Genomic DNA, 10,677 nt, shown 5'->3' on the forward strand with positions numbered 1-10,677 from the left:
CCTAGATGCTCTCTCTTCCCAGAGCGGCCCCATCATCCTCTTCTAAGTGCTCCCATTCAAATGCAGACCAGGGCAGACCCTGCTTAGCAGCAAAGGCGGAGGCCGCTGCCTGCAGGTGAAGGTCAGGAGCCCCCCAAGTGGAGCCAGAGGGCTGGAGAGAGGCCCCGCCTCCGGGGGAGGAACGTCACCAGGCCTGGCCCCGCCTCCCCCCTCCTTGTCCCGCCCCGGTTGCTAGGGCTGCGGCTGGTTGCCAGGGGCGGGCCCGGGCTTTCTGCAGCTCTCGCGAGACTTGGCCGGCGGTTGCTGGGAGACGCGGAGGCGACTGGGGGGCGGCCGGGCGAGCGAGAGGAGGAGGAGGGAGCGCCTCTGCCTGCCGGCGCCATGGTGAGGAGGGGGGCGCTGCCTCCGGGGCCGCCCGGCTGGCCTGCTCTGCGGGGGTGGCCGTGGTGGCGGTCAGCTGCAACCTGGGTCTCCGCCGAGCGGGGCTTGGCTGCTCCCTTGCCTGCTGGGCGACGCGGGAGCGGGAATGCACTCTGCACGCGCTCAGGAGCAGCAGCACCCCTGCCCAGCTCGTCGCTGAGCCCTCGTGCCAGCCAGCCTTGCCCCTCCCCCAGCCCACGGGTGCCCCCCTGCTTTCAGGGTGCTCCAGTTTGGGAAGGAGGGGTTCCAGCCCCACCCTTTTGGAGGGCAGCCCCTTTATTTTATTTATTTGCATGCCTTTGGAATGCTTCTGCCCCTCCCCTCCAGTAGACTGTTGCTTGAGGCAGCTTTCAACAAAACAACAATATGCAATAAAAGTCAATGCAATGATTTAAGAGGGGCATGGTTTGCCTGAAACTGGGGGGAGGCTTTTTTTGGGGGGGGGGTAGTGGGTTTTATTGAGCCCCATCCCTCTCCTCTCCTGCCCCATAATCCAGGCTCTGCTTTCCTATGCTTTCCTTGTCCCCGGGGCATCACTCCTCTGGTCCCATGGAGCAGGCAGGAGCAATTCAGAATGGTCGGACCGTGCAGTGTCACCTTGGGAGAAAATTGGGAGAAGCAGGATGGTGCTGTGGGTAGCGTATTGGGTTAGGCTGGAGGAGTTCTGGGTTCAAATCCCACCGTAAAGCTTGCTGTCTAGGCTTGGGCGGCTCACCCTCTCTCAGACTAACCTACCTCATAAGGTTGATGGGAGGCTAAAATGCAGAGCAGGGAGCCCTATGTGCCATCCTTAGCTTCTGGAAGAAGAGTAGGATAAACATGCAATGGTAAATAAAGTAAAATGAAAATAATAAATAAATAATAATTAATAAATTTGATTGATTGAATGATTAAGTGCCATCAAGTTGGTGTCAACTCTGAGTGGCCACCTAGAGAGATTCTCTCCAGGATGATCGGTCTTCAGCTTGGCCTTGAAGGTCTCTCAGTGGTGCCTTCATGACTGTCGTGATCAAGTCCATCCACCTTGCCGCTGGCCGTCTTCTCTTTCCCAGCATAAATAAACTTTTCCCAGCATAAATAAATAAGCAAGCAAATAATAAACAAACTTCCCACAGTCAATGGGAAGTAGGAGACTTTCCTTGCCGCCATTGTGTTTTAAGTGTTTTCCTCTCTCTGCTCTCCACAGGCACCCAAAAAGAAAGGAGAAAAGAAAGGTGGGGGCAAGAAGGGGAAGAAAGGCTCCCCGATAGTGGACGTCATCCCTGCAGAAGTCATGACCAAAGAGCAGGTGAGCACCAGGGAGCGGGCGGTGGGGGGGGGGTTTCGCCTGACAGGGGCCTCTGTGTGGGAGCCGTCTCGGAAGGAAAGCTTATTCCGGGAATATGCACAAGGGCTCTGGCTCCCCACTGTTGCTATCAGGGAAACCAGTCTGGGTTTGTTATTCATTATTTATGTAGGCAGCACCAAGCTCCTGCCCCAGTATAGAAAACGGCCCCTTTGCAATATAGGAAACGTCACGAGGGAGATAACATAAGAAGGGAGGGAAAGAGAGGCACGTGCAAGAAAAATATGCCGTTATTTCAGTGACTCATATGTGGGCTCAAGTGGACTAGGGGTTGTTCCAAATGCTTCAGGAGATCTCTTGCCTCTCAAGGGCTCTCCAGGTGCAGGTCTCGTCTTGGCACTTTCCAACTGTTGCTCGGTTTGGGGAGCGAATGGACAGGGATAATGAGAAAGAGCCAGCGGTGGTGCTGACGGGCGCCCAGGACCCCCGCTTGCTCCCCACTGAGCCGCTTCTTGGTTCTGCAGCTGGAGGAGCACATTGGGCGTATCCGGGAGGAGCTGGACCGCGAGCGGGAGGAGCGCAACTACTTCCAGCTGGAGCGAGACAAGATCCACACCTTTTGGGAGATCACACGGCGGCAGCTGGATGAGAAGAAGGCGGAGCTGCGCAACAAAGACCGTGAAATGGAGGAGGCTGAAGAGCGTCACCAAGTGGAGATCAAGGTGTGGCGTGGGGGGGGGGGGCTGGTCCCTGCTGTGCGGCTCCCTCTCCTCCACCTGGAGGCTGTTGAGTCATTCCGCTGCCACTGTGGATGAGGCTTACAGGCTATCTGGGCTAAAGGACCGAAGAACAGCCTTGCTGGATCAGGCCCAAGAAGGCCTCGGTAGTCCAGCCTCCTGTTTCCCACAGTGGCCCACCAGATGCCTCTGGGAAGCCCACAGGCAAGAGATGAAGGCATCCCCCCCCCCGCCATTGCTCCCCTGCTACTGGGATTTATTTATTCATTTATTTATTATAATTTGTACACCGCCCCAAACTACCATCTCTGGGTGGTTTACAGCAACATACAACCATGTATACCGCTCTGGGCTCCTTGGAGGATGAATAATTTAAAAAATAAAATAAAAATAAAATAAAAAATAAAACAGAAACTAAAACTGCTTAAAGCTACCCAAGCTGGTGGCCATCACCACATCCCATGCAGAGAGTTCTACAGATTAATTATGCACTCTTTGAAAAAGCACTTCCTTTTGCTGGTCCCACTTTTCAGGACAGCCAGCTTCCTAGGATGGCCCCTGGTTCTAGTATTGTGAGGAGAGAAGAACCTCTGCCGTTCCCATTTTCCAAACCATGCCTCGTGGTTTCTCCTTGCCTTCTCAGGTTTACAAGCAGAAAGTCAAGCACCTGCTGTATGAGCACCAGAACAACATCACGGAGCTGAAGGCGGAAGGTACAGTCTCCATGAAGCTGGCCCAGAAAGACCACCGAGCCCAGGAGATGGAGATGCGCAAGGACATGCGCACCCTGAAGGTGGAGCTGAAGGAGCAGGAGCTGGCCAACGAGATGGTGGTGAAGAACCTGCGGCTGGTATGTCCGAACCTCTGCTGACCTCTCTACTCTGCTGGGCAACCCGTGGGCCAAGGGGCACCCCCGCCTCCTCCCCTGCTCCAGAACCCGGAGCCTTGGCAGAGGCACCTCCTGCATGTGCAAGACGGATTGCTGACCCACTGCCGCCTCTCTTTGGCAGAAACAACAAGAGGACACGACTCGGCTGCGTAACGACTTTGAGAGGCAGGTGAAAGGTCAGTGCTGGGATTGGCAGCCAAGAGCTGGAGCCAGGAAGGACCCTCCCCTGCCCTCAGCACCCCTCCCTTCTGCTCCCACTCCATAGGAAGCCTTGGTGCTCAGCAGGCTCCCTTGGTATCCAGCCGCGTGAGAACCACTTCCTGTCCTTCTGGGAAGTGTGTGTGTGTGGGAGGGATGTTTCTAACCCCGTGAGTGCAGCTGAGCTCCTGGCCCTTTTTCCCACATTCTTACCGTGGGGCTGAGTAGTGGGGACTGTCGGCTTGCAGAGGGCTTCAGCGGCCACCTATAATCCGTGTGCCTTCCAAGGAATGGCCAAGGGGCTCACCTGGAAGGCCATGTGAGGGTGAGCACTGCAGGATAACCGTTGTCAGTGAGCTGGCAAATTAAAAGTGCTGTAACGAGGACGGAGAACTCTCTGCTTGACAGGAGCTCCGTCTCCTCGTAGGTCTTTGAGTTCCTCTTTGCTGGGAGCTTTGCAGAATGCCTGGAGCTCAGAGCAGAAGAGGCCTGCTGGCTCAGAGCCAGGAAGGTCCGTCTGGTTCAGCATCCTGTTTTCCACAGGGGCCATCCAGGTTCTTGCTTGTCCCCACCACCTGGTATTTGGAGGCAGGCTGCCCCTGAACGCGGAGGGTCCATACTGCCATCATAATGAATAGCCATTGGTAGGCCTCTTCCATTAATTGGGGGCGGGGGATTGAAAGACTTCCCCTGCTCATCAGCCTTCACTCTGACAAAGTTTCAATTTTATGGTGTGCTTGTGGGGGATCTGGCATTTCCCCGTCAGCCTAGAGCCTTCCCCCCACCCCACCCCGTGGTGCCAGCACACCCACCTCGCTCTTCTCACAGCATAGGCAGCAGCCTTCTATGCATGCCCAGTCCCATCACCTGGTTGCCCAGAGGGGTATTCAGTCTGCCCTGGGCACTGCTCCCCCAGAGATCGAGGCCAAGTACGAGAAGAAGATGCGGGTGCTGCGTGATGAGCTGGACCTGCGCCGGAAGACGGAGATCCATGAGATCGAGGAGAGGAAGAACGGCCAGATCAACACCCTGATGAAGAATCACGAGAAGGCCTTCAGCGACATCAAGAACTACTACAACGACGTCACCCTGAACAACCTGGCGCTCATCAACACCCTCAAGGTAAACACACACACACACACACACACACTGCACCCGCCTCCCAAGGGAGTCTGCTGCTGCAGTCAGGTACCAGGAGGTCAGGCGGAGGGTGGGCATGGGTGGGTCCTTTTCACCTTGGCTGGTGTGTAGGAGACGGCCAGTGCCCAAGGGGGTCTGCTGCCAGTCGCTGTTGCCCCTATGGACACACTCCCCTGGTGAGGGAATCCTCAAGCCCGGGTTCTGGAGCTCCGGCCGGATGGCACCAAGCCCTGTCCTCATTGGAGGCCGTGTGTGGGGTTTGCCAAGGCAGCCGGGGAACTGACTCCTCGGTGGTTGTTTTGGAAACTGTTTGTGGTGTGTCAGCCCTAAACATGTTGGCCTCAAAGCAGACCCAGGGAACGCCAAGGAGCCGGTCCAGTGAGTGGGTTTCAGGTGGGAGCCTTGCTCGCCCTTTGCTGTGCAAGAGGACCCAGGACAGCTGTTTCTTGGTCTGGAAGGGGGCCCCCTGCGGGGCTTGTGGAAACCAGTTCTGGCACACTTCCGGAGAATTCTGGCCAGGACTGGCAAGGTGGGGACAGGTTTCTGGGACTCGCTTTCTTTGTGTCCTCCCTGGAGTGCAGGAGCAGATGGAGGAGATGAAGAAGAAAGAGGACCACCTGGAGAAGGAAATGGCCGAGGTCTTGCTGCAGAACAGGAGGCTGGTGGAGCCGCTCCAGCGAGCCCGTGAAGAAGTGGCTGAGCTCCAGAGGAAGCTGTCCCACTATGAGAAGGACAAGGCCTTGCTGGCGGTGAGCCTCCCTGCAAGCCCACCACACAGCTGTATAGAAGGTCTGGAAGCCTGTCCGTAGGGGGGCGAGAGGGACCCGCTTGTGAGGAAGCCGTCTTGAAGGGCTTTATCAGGCCTGCACCAGCATGGATGTAGCCCCTCAACTGGTGTTTCCCTCACAGGGGATTAGCATGGTGCTCGGGCCCTGGAGAGGTAGCGAGACGTGCCTTTAGGACCTCCTGCACCCTCCTCCCCCCCCCCCGGCTTGCAGTGTCGCACTCGCAGCCCTGCCCAGCCCCTCCTCCTCCTCCTCTGCCTCAGGAGTCCTTACCAGCTCTTTGAACCCCTCCTCTCTCCAGAGCACCCAGGCCCGGCTGAAAGTCACCCAGAAGGAGCTGAAGGACCTCCAGTGGGAACACGAAGTGCTGCAGCAGAGGTTCAGCAAGGTAGGGCTGGTCTCAGGGCGAAGGGGAGATCTGGGCTGGGCCCTGGAGCATTGTTCTGTGGGCCTCCAGTGGAGCCCCTGCCCTCAGGCCCTTGGCAGTGCCGCCCCCGCCCCCCAGGGAAGAGCCATAGACCAGCAGGCCTGGAGGTCTCTTCTGTCTCCTGCCAGCTCTGTAAATGTCTGCCATTCTGCAGGAAGGACTGAATACGAGGCTGGCGGGAGCCTCCTGGCCCAGTGAATCCTGTGGTTTGGCCCTGGGGGGGGGGCTCCTCTTGGATTCCTGGAGAGGCCAGGCTGGGCAGCAGTACACCTTCTGCTAGCTGCTCCTCAGCTGCAGCCGCCACTGGGGCCAGAAGGGAGCCAGGGCAGCAGCTGTGCTGGAGAGAAAGCAGCTCCCCACCTCTCCCCTCTGTTCTCCTGTGTCCCGGGCTGGGGGCGGGGAGGGGCTGCGGACTGAATCCTGCCAGAGCAGGGGGCTTTCTCCCCAGCATGCCTCATTAAGACACAGAGCGTGTTTGCAATTGAACATTGATCTGAGACCTCGTTAGCTGCCTCTGGTGAAGAAAGCAGCCTCCAGAAATAGGCCACAGCAGACACGTCCTAATGAGGAGACCCTCATGAACTAGGAATGGGCCAGGCTGCCCCCACCCCCACATGGCTGGGCCTCCAGCAATTGCCGAGGCAGCAGCAGCCCTTTGCTGGCCCTGCAAGCCTTCTCTTGCTCTCCTGCGGCTGGGCCTGGAGCCAAGGCCTTGCTAGGTGGCCCTTTCCCTGGGCCTGAAAGGGGGACAAGGGATGGTTGTAGGTCCCACTGGCTCTGGAGAAGGGGAGAAGAGGCGCATTGTAGAGCAGCTGTGCAAGTATACCTGCTTGGAAGCCAAGCAGTGGGTGAGAGCACAGCACCAGCATGTCCACATCTGCACTGGCACTCTGCCATTTTTCTAACCACACTGAGGAGTTGTTTTTAACCTGCAGGGACGGCAGCCTGGCCTCCTCCTGCCTCCTTGGTTGGGTCTTCAGCAGCTGCTCCACAGCTTTGCGGCGCCCTCTCTGGGGGGCTTACCCAAGCCCAAATGCTCAACACCTTTGAGTGCTGTTGCCAGACTCTTTCGTTTGGGGTGGCGGTGGATGGAGGGCATGAGCCCCCCCAGGGAGTGGCGGAGGGGGGACGGGACTGGCAGGTCATGGTTTATGTTGGCCTTTTTGGCGTGGGAACATTGTGTTCCTTGCTCAGCACTTCTGGTATTGGAGATGAGTCACTGGATTGATAACTAATTCAATTGGATGTGATATTTCTCTATTGCACAGCAAGAAAGTTGCCTAACACCATATGGGGTATATAAAAAAAACAACTGACTCTACAGTTCAAACCACAAACACATTCAGATCATCACTCATGATACTTGCCTTTAGAACCAACTCACTTGTAGTATGCAGTTTGTGATCAAATTTTAGTAGCACCCACTACAAATAAGTCTGTGGTATATGTCACCATCTTACCAGTATTTTTCAGCAAAATGGATGGCCTGCAAATTTTGCTGGCCATCCACTGGGGAAGGCCTGCATTCCTCACCCAGGTTTTCATAGAAAGGGAAGTCAAGACTGTAGTGGACCCAGCCGCCTGCTTCCTGCCTGGCCTGCTCCATGCCCATTCCTTGACCCGGGGCGGGGCTGGTGGGTGTGTCTGTCTCTGTACAGGTGCAGGAGGAGCGTGATGAGCTGTACCAGAAGTTCACCAAAGCCATCAACGAGGTTCAGCAGAAAACTGGCTTCAAAAACCTGCTGCTGGAGCGGAAGCTTCTCGGCCTCTCCAGCATCCTGGAGAAGAAGGACGTGCAGCTCAATGAAGTGCTGGCCGCCTCCAACCTGGATCCCAGCGCCCTCACCGTGGTCACCCGCAAGCTGGAGGTACTGTGCCCCCAGATGCGCGCGCACACACACACACACACACACACACACACCCCAGGAGGAACAACCGAGTTGATTCCTTCATGCTTCTGGGGCGAGGGTGGGAAAGGTTGCTGTCATGCTGCATGCAAGGCCTAGACAAAACTCTGCATGAGAGGGAGGAAAGAGGCCGTCCTTCCCCCCAGGAGCTTAGCCCAGCTGGCCAAAAGAGATCAGGAACCACATGCAGCAGGAGCAAAACAGAAGGCAGGACCTGGCAGGTGTATAACTATACCAGTCAGGGTGGCCCAAGTCTTTCCTCCCCCATCCCCACCCCCCAAACCCTACTCCTGGACCGCCAAGGCCTTGTGGCGGATTGAAAGCTCAAACCCAGGCAGTCTTTCAGAGGAGCTGCTCTGGACTAGGGTGGGGAGGTCACGTGGGGTGAAAGTGCAGGAAAAGGAAAGGGCTCCTGCCCTCAGCCATCTGTGGGCCATCAGGGCAGGCGGCAGCATTGCCAAAGGCTTGGCCAGGCAGGCTGCGAAATGCACCTGGGATGGGGGAAAGGTGGGGCCGGAGAGATGCCTTGGAAGTGGTTGGGATCGCGTCCAAGAAGCAAACTGGGTTAATAGTGGGTTTTGAGCCTCCTACGGAGCAGCTTGTCTGGGGGGCACAGGAACTCCTCTTGTGCCGGGAAAGGAGGCCTGTGGAACGGCTGAGTCTCCGGGAGAGGAGCGCTCCATCCGAGAGCCCTTCCCTCCTTCCTCATGTCTGGTTGTGCACCACCCATGCTCCTTGTGAGCCACGGAGCGCAGCATCCTTCAAAGCCCTTCTGACCGTGAACATCTCCGTGAACTGCAGGGGCCGTGCCTGGTGAAATGTGCAGGAGACACAGCTGCGAACTGAGGAGGGGGCCGTGGGGCTCCCTGTGGTCAGAGGGGCAGCTTCTTCCTGATGCTGCCTCGCTCTTGCTTCTGGCTGGTGACATCCCTCCGATTTCCAGGGCCCAGTTTGCTGGCCTGGTGTCACGGATCCAGGCCCCAGGACTTTAGCAAAGGCTTTGGATGGGCCTTGGCAGTGAACGGAAGCAGCAAAGCTGCTTGGGCTGTGTTTCCTGGGGAGGTGGGAAGGGGGGGAGAGCTCCCAGCCGCCTTCCCAGCTCCCTGCACCCCTCCTCCTCCTCCTCTGCCTGAGGCCTCCTGGGGCTGTCAGACGCTTCTAGCTCGCTGCTGAAGGGGCTCAGGGACCACGAGGCGCCCAGCTCCAGCAGCCTCTCCTCCCTTTGCACTCCACAGAGTTCCCACAGAGGCTGGCTCCCCGGCTCTCCCCCTCCATTCCAAAACAGTCTCCTCGGCTCCCCACACTTCCCAAGCACCCCCTTTGCAAGGTGGCCAGGGAGCAGGGCTAGCAAGCACCTGTCTGCATCCCCCGGGTCCACTCCGCCAGCCCTTGGGTCTGAGGACAGATGTCACCCTCCAAGGGAGCTGGCGCTGTCTCCTCTAAGCACCCTGGCGGGCCCCCCTCTCCAGGCACACACACACACCCATACAGTCTCTGGAGTGCCTGCCAGGGATGGACATGAATGTCTCCTGAGGAAAGGGGTGAGCAGCCTCCACATTCCAGGCAGCGCTGGCGCCAGTAACCGGAGAGCCAGATTCCTTCCAGAGGCCACCGCTGAGCCCCAGGGAGCTCCCAGCGCCTTGTTCTTGGAGGGGCTTGGCCACGGAGGCTCCAGCCCAGGGCTGGCGACCAGGAGAGCCTTGGCAAGCCTGGCTCTGAGCCATGAAGGGCAAGTGCTGCTCGCCTCTCTGCCGTGTGTGTGTGTGTGTCTTGCGCCTCTGGGATTGGGTCGTGTCACTGTGCAACTCTGGGTTAGCTTCCACATCCTGAAAAATCCTGAGAACGGCCCTCTTTGCCTTTGTGGCTGCAGCGAGACTCCGGAATCCGCAGCTGCTGCCTGGGGGCAGTTGTGGAACCGGGGGGTGGGGCGTGTTGGGAGAAGGGCCCCCATGTATTCAGGGCAGGAGCGAGCTCAAGCCCGTGCCGGGGAAGGTCCGCTTCTCGGGCAGAACCCCCTCGGGGGCCATTTCCCCGGCTGGGCAGGGCATTCCCACTCAGGAGGGCTTTCTTCTTTTCAGGACGTGCTGGATGCCAAGAACAGCGCCATCAAGGACCTGCAGTACGAGCTGGCCCGAGTGTGCAAGGTCAGGCCTGGGGCTGGGCAGAACTGGGGCGGTGGGGGGGGGGGGGCGGCAGCAGGGGCAGGCGTCTTCAGGGCCCTTGGCTGGGGGTGCTGGTCACAGCGCATGGTGGCAAGGAGTTCCACACCCCTCAGTTACAGATAGCATGAGGGAGGAAGTGCTGCCTTGGCTTGGTCCCTGGCAGCAGCACCTCCAGAGAAGACTGGGCCACTGCCCTGGAGCGCTGCCGCCGCCGCCGCTCCGTGCAAACAGCCGCGAACCCGGGCGGGCTCTGCTCCGAGTGGCAATAAAGCAGCCTGGCCTCCTCTCTTCCTCCTCCCTGCTGCAGGCACACAACGACGTGCTGCGGACCTACGAGGCCAAGCTGACGGCCTTTGGGATCCCCGTGGACAACCTGGGCTTCAAGCCCATGGAGACCTCCGTGCTGGGCCACACGCTGGGCCAGGGCCCTGCTGGACTGGTCTCGACCCCCACGTAGCCGGGCCCGGCCCCTTCCGAGAGAGCCTCGTGTGCCGCCAGCAAGCCTGCTTCCCGCGCCCGCCGTGGGATCGGAGACAGCCGTGGAGGGCCGGAAGGCAGCAGCCCCCTGGGAAGAGAGTGGGGCCGGGCCGCTCTGGCCAGGCCCTCCCCTGCATTAAAGAAGGCCTTGTTGACGTGGCTTCTCCTTCCGTTCTCGTGATGCCCAGCCGGGGACATCCCCGCCAGCCCACATTCGGCTCCGGTTTAAAAGGAGAGGCCCACAAAGTGG

The 10,677-nt window shown here is 58.6% G+C and overlaps 1 protein-coding gene across 1 annotated transcript; it reads left to right on the top strand.

The window, feature by feature from the left end:
* Positions 1-262: 262 nt before the first annotated feature.
* On the top strand, positions 263-10,582 carry GAS8 (growth arrest specific 8). Its single transcript, XM_053271151.1, has 11 exons — positions 263-384; positions 1,607-1,708; positions 2,230-2,427; positions 3,086-3,292; positions 3,453-3,507; positions 4,446-4,651; positions 5,251-5,418; positions 5,756-5,842; positions 7,540-7,749; positions 9,867-9,932; positions 10,258-10,582. The coding sequence occupies exons 1-11, from the start codon at positions 382-384 to the stop codon at positions 10,405-10,407; spliced, it is 1,452 nt and encodes a 483-aa protein (XP_053127126.1). The 5' UTR covers positions 263-381; the 3' UTR covers positions 10,408-10,582.
* The last annotated feature ends 95 nt before the right edge of the window (positions 10,583-10,677 follow it).

This window comes from Hemicordylus capensis, chromosome 9 (assembly GCF_027244095.1).
Source record: "Hemicordylus capensis ecotype Gifberg chromosome 9, rHemCap1.1.pri, whole genome shotgun sequence".
In the NCBI taxonomy this organism is placed as follows: domain Eukaryota; kingdom Metazoa; phylum Chordata; class Lepidosauria; order Squamata; family Cordylidae; genus Hemicordylus; species Hemicordylus capensis.